Below are 17647 nucleotides of genomic sequence, written 5' to 3'. Positions count from 1 at the left end.
AATGAGGATTTTACTGGTCAATTTCATGGTTTTAGTTTCTGGCCGCTCAAACTGAGGATTCATATATTGCTGTTCTCGGGATAGTTTAAGTTGCAATGCCGGTGGTCATGTTATCGGTCTTGACTTGAGCAACCGATCAATTTCGAGCGCAATTGATCTTGTCTTCAACATCTTCAGCAACTCAATCTGGCTTATAACAGATTCATGCCCACTTTTCTTACTTGGTAAATGGAATTTTTTTTCTTTGGCACAGTGCTTAGAACTACTCACCTCTCCCCATTGTTATATATATCTAGAATTATGGTAATTATTATTAAAATTCACTGTAAACTCAAAATTACTTAAAATTCATCAAAACATTGCTATATATATCTAGAAGCTTTATAAAAAAAATATTAGATTATATCATATTTAAAACAATGCATTAAAGAATCAACTATTTTCCCATAAATGTACTTCTGATAAAATACATGTAATTTTACATGTATATAATTGCCATCATTAACACATGTTCTCGTCTCTGATCGAGTTATTTCATTCAATATTTCATTTATAGTCATTTATTGAATTTTACATCTTTGGGGAAAAAAACAAAAAAAGTCTCTGCATGTGGTGTTTTTCTTTTCTTGGCATGAAGAAGGGACCTAAGCTATGTAGCACTGCTATTTGCTTAACAAAGAAGCTGCATATCAGATACTTTTGCTGAGGTCTCTCATGATTTAACAAAGCCAAGACTCCTCCTCATATTATGGACTTTAATTTTATTATCAAAAAAGTTAAAAATGACAGATATAATGATCAGATCGAGAGAAACGTTTGCAATTTTCTTCTCCAATAGAACATTGCAGCATTGAGCATTCATACTACTATAGCATCTCAGCTTTCTCCCTCCCCCATTTCTTTGAATTCTCAACATCCCTTACCATTTTCATTCATCTTTCAATAATCTCATAGAAAATGAGGATTTTACTGCTTTCATGGCTCTTATTCAATTCATATTTTGCAGCTGTTTTAGCATTAGCAACTTGGTTTTAGTTTCTGGTTAATGTCAAAGCAATCAGAAACAGTTGTTGCTGGAATTGAATTTGAGCGGCAACTTCAACTCTACTACGTTTTCTACCCCATTAGGAAGGCTGATGAAATGGAATCAAATCACGGATTGTTGTTCCTGGGATGGAGTAAGCTGCGATGCTGGTGGTCATGTTATCGGTCTTGATTTGAGTGGTTGATCAATTTCAAGTCCAATTGACAATTCAAATAGTCTTTTCCATCTTCAACATCTTCAGCGACTCAATTTGCATCTTGATCGGTTTGAGCAAGTTTTCCTGCTGGATTTGAAAAGTTGGAGAATTTGAGTTATCTTAATTTGTCTGAAGCTGGCTTTACAGGGCAAATTCTAATTGAGATTTCATGCTTGACAAGGTTAGTCACTCTCGATTGATCTACATCTCGTTTTTCTGAAACATCATTGAAACTTGAGAAGCCAAACTTAAAGATGTTTGTTCAAAATCTCACGAGGCTAAGATTTCTCTATCTTGATGGCATAAATATATTGACCACGGGCAACGAATGTTGTCGGGGCTTATCCCCAATGACTAAGTTGCTAGTGTTGAGCATGTCCTACTATTATCTCTCAGGACCTAAACATTCTTCACTTTCCAAGCTACGATCTCTCTCAATAATTAGCTTGGACAACAGAAATTCGTCTGGTTTGGTGCCACCATTCTTTGAAGAATTCCCAAACCTACCTTCCCTTAGTCTTGGACTCTATAATGTCAATGGACCCATGCAACTTGTCTATCTAGATTTTTCCTTGAATAATTTTTCTGGTCCAGTACCATCGTTCTCATCATTTACGAATCTTACGTTGCTAGATCTTTCTGATCATATGTTAAGCGGTACAATTCATTCCACTGACTGGTCAAGCCTTTCTAAGCTAGAATTTGTTAAGTAACCACAAGCTAAGTGGAAGCATTCCACCATCTTTGTTTAGGATTCCATCACTGCGGAGACTTATCCTTTCTCAAAATCAATTCAATGGCAGCATTGGTTACCTTCATGGTAAGGCCTCTTCACCGCTTCATACCCTTACTTTTAGCATTAACAGATTACAAGGACGATTTCCAATGTCTGTGTTTGAACTTCATGGTCTAGAAATATTTACACTTTCTTCAAACAACTTCAGCGGTTTGATTCCAATGAGTGCCTTTCAAAACGTGAGGAATCTTGCATGTCTTGATCTCTCATATAACATGTTGTCTATCGATGGCACTGCTACTAATATATCCTCACGTTCTTTCCCCACATTTTCTACATTGAAGTTTGCATCTTGCAACTTCACGAAGTTCCCTGGATTCTTGAAAAATCAGTCCAGTTTAACCTATTTAGATCTTTCAGACAACCAGATTCATGGGGAAATGCCCAATTGAATTTGGAAAACAAGATATCTAAGTTACCAAAAACCTTTCTCAGAACTTCCTTGTACAGTTCGAAAGACCTTTGGATAATAGAACTTCTAGCTTTATTGTTTTGGATCCGTATGGAAATCAATTGGAAGGGAAAATCCCAATTCTTCCATTAGATGTCACCTATCTGGATTACCCAAAACAACAATTTCAACTCTGTTTTACCAGCTTTCTTTGGTGACTGCCTTCAATATGCTTCTTTCTTCTCCATCTCAAATAACAACATTCATGGGATTATCCCTTCGTCATCGTGATGTAATTGATTTGTTTACTAATTCTGAGTGGGCCAATTCCTCAATGCCTCTTTCAGATGAACGTGCTTTTTGGAGTACTGATTAAGGCGAAACGAACTCAGTAGCACCATTTCTGACACTTTTTCAAAAGGCTGTTAGTTACAAAGTGTTGCGCGGAAGCGTGTGAAAGAGTAAAATTATTGTACTGAAAAATCACACCAAGTTCAATTCCCAGGAAAGAGAGGTAGATCACGAAGATCACTTAAATACCAAGTCTTTCCTAGCCAGAATATCCCTCTATCGTAATTTAATAGCACAATAAATCACTACAATCACATTCACAAAATATGCAAAACAAATAATAAAGAACACGTAATTTTAACGAGGTTCAACAAATTTTGCCTACGCCCCTGGGTACTACCAAATATATTTCACTCCAAAATTACAAGTGAAATTTACAAATAGAGAGAGAATAATGCCTTAATTAGAGAATGGCAATTATGGGATGAAGAAAGTAAGAAATGGTTAGGCCTATTTATAGTTGAGGTTCAAAGATCAACTTGCAATGTCCCTATACAATTAGGGACCAAAATTGCAATTATCCCATGCCAACTTTTAACCCAACTTGCCAACCAATATTACTTTCTACTTTTGGTGCCCACCCATTTGACTTTTCAAAGAATGGTGGGTTCCAATAATCTCCACCTTGAAGATTTGATTAGGATAATCTTATCTTCACACAATTCTTCTCGCTTTTGACAACAATACTTGATAGTGCCTTCTTCAACTGTTAAACTTGCAGATATTAATCAAGTTCAAACAATGTTTGAACTTGGTTGTCATACCACCTTGGTCATCATATCTGCGGGATTATCTGCAGTCTTGATCTTCTCAAGACAAATTTTCCCTCTTCAATAATTTCCGCACAAAATGGAATCGACGTCGATATGTTTTGTGCGTGCATGATAGACTTGATTCTTTGCTAAATGAATAGCGGTTTGACTATCACAATACACGTTAATATGCTCCTGAACCAACCCCAAGGTTTTAGCCATACCTTGTAACCAAATAGCCTCCTTTCTGACCTCTGTTACAGCCATGTACTCGGCTTCGTGGTTGACAATGCAAGCTGAGATCGTAGTGTAGACTTCCAACTTATTGGTCCTCCAGCAAGTGTAAACACATAACCGGTGGTTGATCTTCGCTTGTCCAAATCACCGCATAGTCGAATCAACGTATCCAATAACACCTTTACCAAGTGTATTATCCCGCTTGAACAAGTAATCCAACATCCACGGTCTTCTGAATATACCGTAGAATCCATTTCACAGCTTGCCAATGTCCTTTTCCAGGATTATGCATATACCTGCTCACTATACTAACTGCCTGTGAAATGTCGGGTCTTGTACACACCATTGCATACATCAAGCTACCCACTGCATTAGAATACGGAACTTGCAACATGTATTCTCGTTCCGTATTCGTCGAAGGAGATAGTTGTGCAGAAAGCTTGAAATGAGAAGCCAACGGGGTACTTACAGGTTTTGTCTGCTCGTTCATGCCAAACTGCTGTAGTACCTTTTTCAAATACTGCTTCTGAGACAAGCTAACTCTATTATGAGCTCTATCTCTCCATATTTCCATGCCGAGAATCTTTTTAGCTTCTCCTAGATCTTTCATCTCAAACTCGAGATTGAGTTGAGTCTTCAATCTTTCAATCTCAACTTTGCTCTTAGATGCTATTAGCATATCATCAACATATAAGAGCAAGTATATGAAAGTTTCTTCTTGTAGCTTCTGAAAATACACGCAATGATCAAATTTACTTCTTGTGTACCTTTGCCCTTTCATGAACTGATCAAATCGCTTGTACCACTGCCTCGGAGATTGCTTCAATCCATAAAGCGACTTTGTCAGTTTGCAAACCCAATTTTCTTTTCCAAGAACCTTGAATCCATCTGGTGAGTCATATAGATTTCCTCTTCCAAATCACCGTGTAAAACGCGGTCTTCACATCAAGTTGAACTAGTTCAAGATCATATGCGCAACCAAGGCTAGCAAAATCCGAATAGACGAATGCTTCACAACTGGAGAAAACACTTCATTGTAATCTATTCCTTCTTTCTGAGCGTAACCCTTTGCTACCAATCTAGCCTTGTATCGAATTTCAATTTTATCAGGAAATCCTTCCTTCTTTGCATATACCCATTTGCATCCAATTGCTTTCTTTCCCTTGGGTAGTGTCACCAACTCCCAAGTCTTATTTTTATGAAGAGACTGCATTTCTTCATTCATTGCTTGCTTCCACTTTACACCATAAGGGTTACTTACTGCTTCTGTGTAAGTAGAAGGAACATCATCATCTGCAATTGGAAGTGCATAGGCCACTATATCATCAAAGCGAGCAGGCTTACGAATCTCTCTTCTTGGCCTTCTATATGCAATTGAATCTTGTTCTTTGTAGAGGTTCTTGGGTAGGAACCTCTTCATCATTTGTCCCTCCAATATTAGCTGGATCATCGTTAACCTTTTCAAGCTCCACTGCCGCAAAGTACTCTGGTTTTGTCATCCTTTTGTGAATCCTTGTACTTCAACATGGTTGATTCATCAAAAGTCACATCTCTCGAAAACAATTTTCCTTGTATTAGGACACGAGAGGCGGTATCCTTTTACTCCATCAGTTATACCCAAGAATAATGCTTTCTTTGCTCTTGGGTCTAACTTAGATTCTTTACATGATAATATGCGATGGAACCAAATACATGTAAAGAATCATAATCGATGTGATTTACAGTCCACATCTCCATAGGAGTTTTTCCATTTATTGCGGTGATGGCAAGCGGTTAATTAGATGGCACGCATATGTAATCGCCTCACCAAAATTCTTTGTCCAATCCAACATTGGACAACATACATCGAACTTTCTCGGTATAGTTCGATTCATGCGTTCTGCCACCCCATTCTCATTGTGGTGTATCCCGAACAGTGAAGTGTCGCACAATGCCCTCATCTTGGCATACTTGTAGAAATGGATTGTTTTGTACTCAAGTACCATTATCGATCAAGTCGTTTGACCTTTCGACCGATCCGAGTCTCCACCATCTTCTTCCATTTCGTAAATGCATCCAAAACTTCACTTTTTCTTTTCATTAGATACACCCATACTTTTCTTGAATAATCATCAACAAAAGTAACAAAATAGTGCATACCTCCCAAAGAAGCTACTTTGGTAGGTCCCCACACATCATCGTGAACGTAGTCCGAATTCCTTTCGTATTGTGAATTCTTGGACCAAATTTTACCCTCTTTCGCTTGCCCGAACACAATGTTCACAAATTCCATTTTGCAAGAATTTGCACCTTTCAACAAGCCTTGCTTCGCCAATGTCTGCAAAGCTTTTTCACCAAAGATGTCCCAATCGCATATGCCATAATCTGGTAGCCTCTGAATCTACATTTTTGTAGAAATTGTTGATGTTGATCCAATAACTGTACTTCCATTTAAAAGTACAAGTTATTTCTTCTTGTGCCTTTCATCACCGTCAATTGCCCAGCTACTACTTTTAGTAATCCATCTCTCAAAGTGATTGTGAGCCCTTTAGATTCTAGGGCCCCTAATGAGATGAGATTTTTCTTCAGGCTAGGTACGTAGCGAACATCTGTCAAGACTTGGATTGAGCCCGTGATTCTTCAATTGGACTGTACCCACTCCCATTGTCTTACAAGCACTATCATTGCCCATAAGAACAATTCCACCTTCTAGCTCTTTAAGACTAGAAAACCAGTCCTTATTAGGACACATATGGTAAGTACATCCTGAATCCAAAATCCACTCATCCGTTTGACATGCCATTGCCATGCCAACCAAGCTAAAGTCGACTCCTCATCATGCTCGCACACATGCATTAGAAATAGCCTTGCCCTTTTGTAGCTTAGGACAATTCTTTTTCCAATGCCCTTTTCACGGCAAAAGGCACATTCATCTTGGCGGGTCTCCTTTGGACTTTCCCTTCTACCAGATTTGTCTTTGTGTGAACGACCTCTTCTTTGTTAAGACTTCGGTTGTATCTCGTGATCTCTTTTATCTTTCTTTCGAGTCTCGAGATCTATACAACGCACTACTGATCGCATCAAATGTGATCGTGTCCTTCCCATGAAGCAATGTGGTGGTAAGATGATCATATTCATCGGAAGGAATTCAACAACAATAATGCCTTGTCTTCATCTTCAAATTTCTCATCCAAATTTAGCAAGTCTGCTAAAATTTTATTGAATGAGTTCACATGGTTATTCATCGACATCTTTGGTGCATCGTGAATCGATAAAGTTTCTTTTCATATAAAACCTATTTTCAAGACTTTTCGTTAGAAACTTTACTTCCAGTGTATCCCATAACTTCTTTGATGTCTCCCTCATGACAGTACTTACGCTCTTTGGCCAAACATAGGCGGATTGTACCACACTGTCTATTGATCTTGGCCCACTCCTTGTCATCCATCTTGTCGGGTTTTTCTTCAAGGGCTATATCTAGCTCTTGCGACATAAGACATCCAGATCTCACATTGCCACATACCAAAATTATTGGTACCGTCAAATTTCTCTACTTCAAATTTTGCATTTGTCACGAGAGTCCTTGCGATGACGATCTCTTTGCCATTTTCTCCTCAATCCCAACTCATCGTGATACGTGAACAGATCGTATTAAGTAAATAGTGCCGTATCGTGAATAATACTATATCGTGAATAGTAATGTATCGTGAATAGTACCGTAAACGGTCGTATTCCCCAAGTACGAATCTGCTCTGGTACCAATTGTTGCGCTGAAGCGTGTGAAAGAGTAAAATTATTGTACTAAAAATCACACCAAGTTCAATTCCGGAAAGAGAGGTAGATCACGAAGATCACTTAAATACCAAGTCTTTCCTAGCCGAATATCCTCTATCGTAATTTAATAGCACAATAAATCACTACAATCACATTCACAAAATATGCAAAACAAATAATAAAGAACACGAATTTTAACGAGGTTCAAAGAAATTTTGCCTACGTCCCAAGCACTACCAAATATATTTCACTCCAAAATTACAAGTGAAATTTACAAATAGAGAGAGAATAATGCCTTAAGTAGAGAATGGCAATTATGGGATGAAGAAAGTAAGAAATGGTTAGGCCTATTTATAGTTGAGGTTCAAGGATCAACTTGCAATGTCCCTATACAATTAGGGACCAAAATTGCAATTATCCCATGCCAACTTTTAACCCAACTTGCCAACCAATATTACTTTCTACTTTCGGTGCCCACCCCATTTGACTTTTCAAAGAATGGTGGGTTCCAATACAAAGGTTCCAAAATCATTAGGGAATTGCAAATGTCTGGAGGTTTTAGACATTGGCAACAATAAGATCAATGACTCGTTCCCATGCCATTTGAAGAATATAGCCAAGTTGCATGTCCTTGTTTTACGTTCCAACAAATTCAACTGTCACATTGATTGTCCTCGAAACAATAATGTATGGCCAATGCTTCAGGTTTTTGACTTAGCATCTAACAATTTTAGTGGTAAACTGCATATGACATGTTTGGGGACATGGGATGCTATGCAGCCTAACTCAGATAAAGGCCAATCAGAGCTCAAACATCTCATAAATTTAGACTTTGGAGACGATGCAAAACCAGTTACCATCAAAGGCAATAAGTTGGAGCTTGTGAAAATACCAGTTAACAACTTTGAAGGGCCAATACCAGAAGTAATTGGTAAATTCGAAGCACTTGATGCCCTCAACTTTTCACATAATGCTTTCACAGGGTCAATCCCAACAACTTTCGGAAACTTGCGAGAGCTTGGGTCCTATGCGGTGAGATCCCTTTGCAGCTAGCAAACCTCAACTTCCTTTCATTTCTCAATGTCTTAAATAATAAGCTAGTGGGTCCAATCCCAACAAGCACCCAACTTCAATCATTTTCAGAAGCTTCATTTGAGAACAATACCGGATTATGTGGACCTCCTTTGAAGACAATGTGCGGATTGCCACCAGCTAAAGAAAACAGCCCTTCAGATTCTGAGACAGGGAGCATTATACACTAGAATCATTTAAGTTAAGAGAGGTACTTTAGCTATCTCTTTCCTTGAATTATCCTGTTTCTGGTTTCTGTTTCAACCGTATGTTGTTTCTGCTACTTTTGTTTCCACCTTCTATTTTCCTTGTAACAAGTTTATCCTGTTTCTATTGGATTAAATAAGTAGAATTATCCCAAAATGAAATTTCTATCTATCTATATATATATGAAATAAGCCTTGGTGTTAGTGTTTTTGAATCGAGAGACCAGAGCAAAGATATTTAAGAGAGAAAGTAAAAAGAACACTTAGCAGATGCAAATAATCTGCTTGTATATTCTTCGTCATTTATTTACAATATAAATGTGAAATGGTTACAAAAAATCAATTAATCCCACTAAACATCTTGGGAAAGTAAAGATAAAATGATTAAACAAAAACATCAATTTTAGCACAAGGGAACCTTGCTCGCACTTTATATGAGGGATCGCTAAAACCCTTAACAGTTCGTATTTTGATGAGCTTGCATTTTTTGTGAAGTCGTCTCTTTAGGAGAGCTCGCAGCTTTTGATGAGTTCACATCTTTTGAGCTCGCAACTTCGTAACCTTAATTCATCATTGCATGAATGGTTACTTCACAATTTATTACTTGTACTTAGATTACCATGCAGTAACTGTAAGTAACCAAGAATTCATCTTAGTGAAATGATAGCCTTGAACATAGCAAAAAAAGGACTTTGAAGTCAATGGCTTTGGGATATTATTAGTGAGAAAAATGGTGTATGGAATTAATTCAGTGGAAACTTGATATGGACATCCAACCAACCTTTTAATATCCTTGTTCAGTCTCCTCTCATCTCATATATCATTCAACTCTATTGCAGACTATAATCAACTGATTATGGTCCAGGAAAAACTAAAAAGGCAAAAGAGGGAAAATAGATGATACAGACATAATTAGTCATATTTTTAGAACACACCATTCAAATTTAAGGAGCCTGCATTAAAGCCACATGGAATTTTTGGTACACTTTTCAACCTATTTAGAAGAGAATTAATAGGTAAAAACAACTCTCTCATCACTCTCAATTTTGAAATTGAGCAAATTGGTCCTTCTCAAAAAAAACTTTAAAGTAATTTAATTTCTATCAATTTCAAAAGTGAGCAATAAGAATAATTAATCACGAAATTAATATTTTTTATCAATTGAACATTTTGATTGGTATAATAACAAATTTAACCATTAAAATTCATACATTTTGTCAATTTGGTTCTAATTTAACAAATTTATTTCATAAAATTTGTGCAAATGTATAAATGTTGATACTAAATTTGTTGAACTTTTTAGAATTAAGGCTAAAATGACAAAACATATAAACATTAAAGAATAAAATTATTATATAGATAAAACTATGTACAGTTAATAAGAGAGATTAATGTTGTGCTTAATTATCCTTAATTGCTTATTTTCGAAAATTGACAGGCATTAAATTACTTCAAATTTTTTTAAAGAGACTAATTTGCTCAATTTCAAAATTGAGAGAAATTGGAGAGATCTTTTTACCAAATTAATAATAGGCTGCATTTTTCTTCACTAGCAATTTTGCCCCTTGCATGTAACTATTTACTTTTTCAAATAATGTAGCTTTAGTTATTGTAATTAGTGTAAATTAATACTGATAAGTGTTGAGTATAATGGTAAGACATATTGTATTTTTAAGAGGAGATATAAGTCCAAAACTTAAAAATGACATTGTTAAGAGGAACAGTCACAAATCTCAAATACGAACCGTAAAACAGATATGAATAATAAAAAATTAGTGTAAATTAATATGAAATGTAAGCAGGCCCGTTCTTGACTTTTTGAGGCTATAGGCGAAACAATAAATTGGACCCATTTTAAAAGAATTATAAAATGTAATACAATAAAAGTTAAAAAAAATTTGGGACCCTAAGAGATGAAGCATTTATGGTAAAAAATTGGAAGCCCTAGCATTTAATTAATTTATTTTAGTCTTTTTTTTTCATATTAAAAGCTGAAAAAATATTTGTTTTGAGTCCCTATTTTTCTTATTTACCCCATTTGACCCTTCTATTTTTCTATTTAAGTACTTGTTATGTAAGTATTCATTATTAACCCTATTTTTCTTTTCCTTTGTCCAAAGCTGGTGGTTTTATAGGGCAAATTCCAATTGAGATTTCAGGCTTGATATAGTTACTCTTAATGTATCTTAATTTGTAGTCAAACCTAAGAATTCATCTTAATGAAATGATATATGGACATCCAACCAACCTTTTAATTTTCTTCTTCAGTAAGCCTTTTCGATATGGGACATAAGATGTTACATGTATTGAAATATAACCAAATTATTTAATGTTAGCAGAACCTTATCCAGGGTTGATGGAGAAATTAACCCACACACAACTCTATAATCCTTTTTCTTCTCTCTTTCATTATTAGACCAAGTGAGACGTTTGCAATTTTCTTCTCCACTCTCCCTATTAATCACTTTTTGAATCTTCCTACATGGCAGCATCCAGAGTCCCTTTGAACGGGTAATGCGTTTATTTGAATTAATGTAAAAATTGTAGTGATGTGAGATTAAATATTGTAGCATACAGTGTAGCGTGAGATAAAAATAAAAGTTAAACATATTTTCCCTCCCCATTTCTCTATATACTCAACGTCTCTTACAAGTTTCATTCATCTTTCAATAGCCTCAAAAAAACAGAAATATGAGGATTTTACTGCTTTCATGGCTCTTATTTAGTTCATATTTTGCAATTTTCCTTAGTATTAGCAACTTAGTTTTAGTTTCTGGTCAATGTCGAAACGATCAAAAACAGTTGTTGCTCGACTTGAATTTGACAAGCAGCTCCGATCTTTTTATATATCCTATTCCATTAGGAAAGCTGATGAAATGGAACCAAGCCATGGATTGCTGTTCCTGGGATGGTGTAAGTTGCGATGGCGGTGGTCATGTCATCGGTCTTGACTTGAGCAACCGAGCAATTTCAAGCTCAATTGACGGTTCAAGTAGTCTTTTTCGTCTTCAACATCTTCAGCGACTCAATTTGGCTTCTAATCAGTTCATGACTGCTTTTCCCGCTGGATTTGATAAATTGGAGAATTTGAGTTATCTTAATTTATCCAATGCTTGCTTTACAGGACAAATCCCAGCTAAGATTTCACGCTTGACAAGGTTGATTACTCTCGATTTATCTACAGATCCATTCTTGAGTGGAGAACCATTGAAACTTGAGAAGCCGAACCTAGAGATGCTTGTTCAAAATCTGACGAGGCTAAGATTTCTCTATCTTGATGGCGTAAATATATCAGCTATGGGGAATGAATGGTGTCGGGCATTATCGCCGTTGACTGAGTTGCAAGTTTTGAGCATATCCAACTGTTATCTTTCAGGACCTATACATTCTTCACTTTCCAAGCTCCAATCTCTCTCAGTAATTTGCTTGGACTACAACAACTTGTCTGCTTCAGTTCCACAATTCTTTGCAGAATTCCCAAACCTGACTTCCCTTAGTCTTAGAAGCACTGGGTTGAATGGAAGACTGCCAGATGAAATTTTCCAGATACCTACCTTACAGACACTTGATTTGTCATACAACATGTTACTCAAAGGTTCATTTCCAAATTTTCCTCTCAATGCTTCTCTTCAAGCTCTCGCACTTAGCAGCACAAAGTTCGGAGGACAAATTCCAGAATCTCTCGATAACCTAGGACGACTGACAAGAATAGAGCTTGCTGGTTGCAATTTCAGCGGACCCATACCCAAAGCAGTTGAGAAACTTACCCAACTTGTCTCTTTGGATTTTTCCAATAACAATTTTTCTGGTCCAATACCGTCCTTCTCTTCATCGAGGAATCTTACCAACCTAAGCCTTGCTCATAATAAGTTAGTCGGCACAATTCATTCCACTGACTGGTCAAGCCTTTCAAAGCTAGAAGATGCTGACTTAGGAGACAACAAGCTAAGTGGAACCATTCCACCAACTTTGTTTGGCATTCCATCACTGCAGAGACTTGACCTTTCTCACAATCAATTCAATGGCAGCATTGGTGACTTTCATGATAAGGCCTCTTCACTGCTTAATACCCTTGATCTTAGCAACAACAAGTTAAAAGGGCAATTTCCAACGTCTTTGTTTGAACTCCGTGGTCTAGAAATCCTACATCTTTCTTCAAACAACTTCAGCGGTTTGATACCAATGAATGCCTTTCAGAACTTGGGGAATCTTTTGTCTCTTGATCTCTCACATAACAGGTTGTCTATTGATGCCACTGCTACTAATATTTCCTTGCTTTCTTTCCCCACATTTACCGGATTGGGGCTGGCATCTTGCAACTTAACAGAGTTCCCTGGTTTCTTGAAAAATCAGTCCAGCTTAATGTACCTTGACCTTTCCAACAACCATATTCATGGGAAAATACCCGATTGGATTTGGAAACCGATAGATCTTTTGCGCCTAAATCTTTCTGATAACTTTCTTGTTGGGTTCGAAAGACCTTTGAAGAACATAACTTCTAGTGTTCAGATTATTGACCTGCATGTCAACCAATTACAAGGGGAAATCCCAATTCCTACATTAGATGCCACCTATCTGGATTACTCAGACAACAATTTCAGCTCCGTTTTACCAGCTCACATTGGTGACTCCCTCCAGCGTGTTTCTTTCTTTTCCATCTCAAATAACAACATTCATGGGAGTATCCCTCCATCGATATGCAGCAGTACATCTCTTAGAGTACTCGATTTGTCTAATAATTCACTGAGTGGGCCAATTCCTCAATGCCTCTTTCAGATGAGCGGATCTCTTGGAGTATTGGATTTAAGACAAAACAATCTCAGTGGCATCATTTCTGACACTTTTTCAAAAAGTTGTAAGTTACAAACTCTCAAACTCGATCAAAACCGATTGGAAGGAAAGGTTCCAAAATCACTAGGGAATTGCAAAATGCTGGAGGTTTTAGACATTGGCAACAATCAGATCAATGATTCATTCCCATGGCATTTGAAGAATATAGCCAAGTTGCACGTCCTTGTTTTACGTTCCAACAAATTCAACGGTCACATTAATTGTTCTGGAAATAATGGTGGATGGTCAATGCTTCAGATTTTTGACTTAGCATCCAACAATTTTAGTGGTAAACTGCATCTGACATGTTTGGGGACGTGGGATGCTATGCAGCATAACCCATATAGTAACCTGTTAGAGCTCAAACATCTCCATTTTGTAGATTCTGGTTCTGGAGGCGGTACTAGATATCAAGATGCAATAACAATTACCACCAAAGGTTTAGAGTTGGAGCTGGTGAAGATCCTGCCCGTATTCACCTCCATTGACATTTCATGGAACAACTTTGAAGGGCCAATACCAGAAGTAATCGGCAAATTCAAAGAACTTCATGGCCTTAACTTTTCGCATAATGCTTTCACAGGTCCAATCCCATCATCTTTCGGAAACCTGCGAGAGCTTGAGTCCTTGGACCTCTCAAGCAATAGCCTACGCGGTGAGATCCCTTTGCAGCTAGCAAACCTCAATTTCCTTTCATGTCTTAATGTCTCAAATAATAAGCTAGTGGGTCCAATCCCAACGAGCACCCAACTTCAATCATTTCCAGAAGCTTCATTTGAGAACAATGCCGGATTATGTGGACCTCCTTTGAAGACAAAGTGCGGATTGCCACCAGGTAAAGAAGACAGCCCTTCAGATTCTGAGACAGGGAGCATTATACACTGGAATCATTTAAGTATCGAGATAGGGTTTACCTTTGGATTGGGAATTATCATTGTACCTCTTATCTATTGGAAGAGATGGAGGATCTGGTATTTCGAGCGTATCGATCTTGCTCTGTCCAGGCTTTTCCCTCACCTTGGTCGTGAAACAAAAAAGCATGGGAGGAGAGCAAAGCAGAACCAAAGGGGAGGACCCAGCAACGATTGGGATTAACGAGTAGGGAATAAGTTAAAAGAGGTACTTAGCTATCTCTTTCCTTGTATCATCCAGTTTCAGGTTTCTGTTTCCACTGTATGCTGTTTTTTCTGGTTATGTTTTCCTCTTTTTATTTTGCTTTAATATGTGCATCCTGTTTCTTTTCGATTAAATAAGTTGAATTATTTTCTACCAATACAATTGATTTCTGGTCAATGTCCAAGTCAATAATCTTTTAAGTCCAAAAGCACTCAGCCATGATATCGGAAGTAGAACAGTTAACACCCCCGGCAAGTACTCAGTGATTAAGAGGAGCCACAGAGAAGAACTGTATTTAGGAAATGTTATGAACTGAAGTTGGGACAGTACCAAATAGATTCTAAATGATTCAAACTTAAAACAATCCAAACTCAAAATATCCAAAAACAAAATAACTCGAAAACTTAAAAAACCAACAGAGCCTGTCCAATGTGCATGTTTATAGTTGGGGTAGTGGTGCAATTTGGTTTCTTTATTCTCAAATATTTCAAAGGATTAAGGGATGCAATTTGGTGCATAAAGCCAGAACTGGACCGATGATCTAATTCTCTATATTTAATTATATATCACCGGTCGAACTAATCAAACTATCAAATCAACTAGCCAATCTAATTCTCTCACAAACCATAAACACAATGAAATCACACGTGGTGTTGCTATAATTTTCAACCATCCACTTGTACATAAATTATCCAAATAAAACCACTGGAAAACATGTTGGTTCAACCAAACACAAGGCACTAAAACCTCAGCTTTTTATGTTCATTTCCCAACACAACCCAAAACAGAGCTGCCATTGCTACAATTCTGCTTCTCAATACACATATCTACATTTACTTAGTTGCCATAAAATGAACCCCAAAAAAACTCAACAACAGAGAAGAATAACTCAAATTAAAAGAGTAATGTTAACAACAGCAAATTACAGCATACACAACAAGTTGTCTCAATTTAAGCCATTACAATAGAAAAATTAAAGAAATTAAGCATTAACTAGTAAAAAGGGATTCATCAATTTCAATTTTTATCTTCTCATCATCATCAAACTTATCTTTTCTCGGTGGTGATGGTGGAACTGGCACCCTTGGTGGCCCTCTCCCCTTCTTCTTGTCCCTAGGCCTTGCCTATTCAATTTCATTATGCATATATATAAAACAAAATCAAAATCTATCAAGTTTAACCAAAAATGGGAACTAATAATAACAATAGCACTTAGGTTAAATTTTATCATTAGTCCCTCTACTATGCAAAAGTTGTGGATTTAGTCTTTGTACTTTAATTTGATCACTTTAAGACTCTGTACTTTTCAAATTATAAAATTCCAGTGTTCACCGAACGAGAATTGTTAAATTCAGTAAGTTTTGCTATTTTCAGAATCTAATGCGACAAACATACTATCATATGTGTAATGTCAAAATTCGGAAAGTATAGTCCATGACTAGTAACTAAATTTAATCAAATGAATTCAACTATTACTATTTTGAGTTATGACTAAATTTTCTACATTAGAAAAGCAGAGGGACTACAATTACCAATTTGAAAAGTACAGGGGCTCAAATTGATCAAATTAAAGTACATAGACTAAATCCACAACTTTAGTAAAGTACAGGGACTATTAGCAGAATTTAACCATAACACTTACATTGCCAAAAGAGTGATTGAACCGCTTCCCTCTCTCTGTTTTCTTATCCCCTCTGCCACAGTACACTGAAAAAAAAACCCAAATAAAACCCAAATTTGTCATCTTCAAAAGAAACCCAGAAAAATAACAAAAAAAAAATTATGTTTCTTTTAGCTACCATAGGGGATTGAAGGAGAAGAAGCTGCTGAGAGTGAAAAGGATGAATTTGAAACTGATAAGGAAGTTCCAAGGGTTTGGGAATGAGATGAAGAGATACGAGAAACATATGAAAGGTTAAGGGACTGAGCTGAGATTGGAGCTGCTCCAAGTAGTAGTGACGCCATTGTTCGTTTCTCTTTTGATGATAAGGTTATCACTTACCACATTTATATCACTTAATCTTTTCTGGGTTTTATATATGCTTTCAGGTTTTAGCCCAATCCCAATATATCCCTTGTCTGTTCTAAGCCCAGATTAAATCATGGATCATTGAAACAATTCTTAATGGGGGTGTAAATTGACCCATTGTATTATCCCGGCCTAAGTATAAATAAGGTTAGACAATCATGGATCAAATTTTAGATGGGTGTCTAAACTTTAAAATGTTTTGTTTTAATCCCTTCCTATGCTTTAATTAAATCAACGGGTGTGATTAAAATATAGAAATAAGGAAACTATAGCAGTTTGATCAAGTCAGGTTAGAAACTAAGAAATTTTGTCGGTGACTTAGAACCTGTTAAAACGATTATCGAATACGTTTCCCTCCAGGGGCGAGCATTCGATCGAGTCGAATCGAGTAAAAAAAATTTGAGTTAGTCGAGTTGACGAATCTTATTTTAGCAACCGAACTCAATTTAAATTTTTTTCGAATCGAGTAAAAAGATTTTAAATCGAGTTAACGGATCCTATTATTTATACTCAATGTTATGTTTACATGGACTTATTATTTAAGTAGTAGAAGAAGTATAAGATTACTTAACATTTATCAAAACGATATAATTTTTTTCTTTTAAGTTAATGGTTTTGACTTTTAACTTTAGAAAAGGTAAACATTTATCAAAACGACGTAGTTTTTGTCTTTTCTTATTCGAATTTTCAGATAACTCGAATTGTGTAATTCATATTCGAGTAAAACCAAAAAATTTGATTTTTTTTATTCGAGTTGATCTAAATAACTAAACTATTTAATTCAAAATTTTAAATTTTTTATCAAAATTTTCAAATCGAATCGGATTTTGCTCGCCCCTATCCCTCTTATTCTTTTGATATTAAAATCAATTGA

At 36.4% G+C, this 17647-nt stretch overlaps 2 protein-coding genes and 1 pseudogene across 3 annotated transcripts; 2 read left to right on the top strand and 1 right to left on the bottom strand.

The window, feature by feature from the left end:
- Positions 1–957: 957 nt before the first annotated feature.
- Positions 958–8828, top strand: LOC108466336 (receptor-like protein 6; annotated as a pseudogene).
- A 2321-nt stretch (positions 8829–11149) lies between these two features.
- On the top strand, positions 11150–14906 carry LOC108462595 (receptor-like protein 33). Of its 2 annotated transcripts, XM_053025231.1 has the most exons (2): positions 11150–11309; positions 11662–14906. In XM_053025231.1, exon 2 carries the CDS (start codon positions 11670–11672, stop codon positions 14721–14723), a length of 3054 nt encoding a protein of 1017 aa, XP_052881191.1. In that variant the 5' UTR covers positions 11150–11309; positions 11662–11669; the 3' UTR covers positions 14724–14906. The 2 variants fall into 2 exon arrangements, with proteins under 2 accessions (XP_052881191.1, XP_017618018.1); XM_017762529.2 differs by lacking the exon at positions 11150–11309 and having other exon boundaries at positions 11343–14906.
- Positions 14907–15609: 703 nt separating this feature from the next.
- Positions 15610–16780, bottom strand: LOC108462603 (30S ribosomal protein S31, chloroplastic). The gene is made up of 3 exons (XM_017762536.2): positions 16544–16780; positions 16387–16451; positions 15610–15868 (listed from the first exon to the last, which is right to left on the bottom strand). Exons 1-3 carry the CDS (start codon positions 16707–16709, stop codon positions 15734–15736), a joined length of 366 nt encoding a protein of 121 aa, XP_017618025.1. The 5' UTR covers positions 16710–16780; the 3' UTR covers positions 15610–15733.
- Between the last annotated feature and the right edge of the window lie 867 nt (positions 16781–17647).

The sequence above is a fragment of the Gossypium arboreum genome, chromosome 2 (assembly GCF_025698485.1).
Source record: "Gossypium arboreum isolate Shixiya-1 chromosome 2, ASM2569848v2, whole genome shotgun sequence".
NCBI lineage: Eukaryota > Viridiplantae > Streptophyta > Magnoliopsida > Malvales > Malvaceae > Gossypium > Gossypium arboreum.
This window is presented reverse-complemented; position numbering and strand designations above follow the sequence as displayed.

Bases quoted from the DNA above. Each gene is read 5' to 3' on its own strand.
- LOC108462595 (XM_017762529.2), top strand. From the start codon at position 11,490: ATGAGGATTTTACTGCTTTCATGGCTCTTATTTAGTTCATATTTTGCA.
- LOC108462603 (XM_017762536.2), bottom strand. From the start codon at position 16,709: ATGGCGTCACTACTACTTGGAGCAGCTCCAATCTCAGCTCAGTCCCTT. The intron at 16,452-16,543 runs GTAGCTAAAAGA...TTTTTTTTTCAG, and splicing joins TTCTCCTTCAATCCCCTATG to TGTACTGTGGCAGAGGGGAT. The intron at 15,869-16,386 runs GTAAGTGTTATG...GAAATTGAATAG, and splicing joins TCAATCACTCTTTTGGCAAT to GCAAGGCCTAGGGACAAGAA.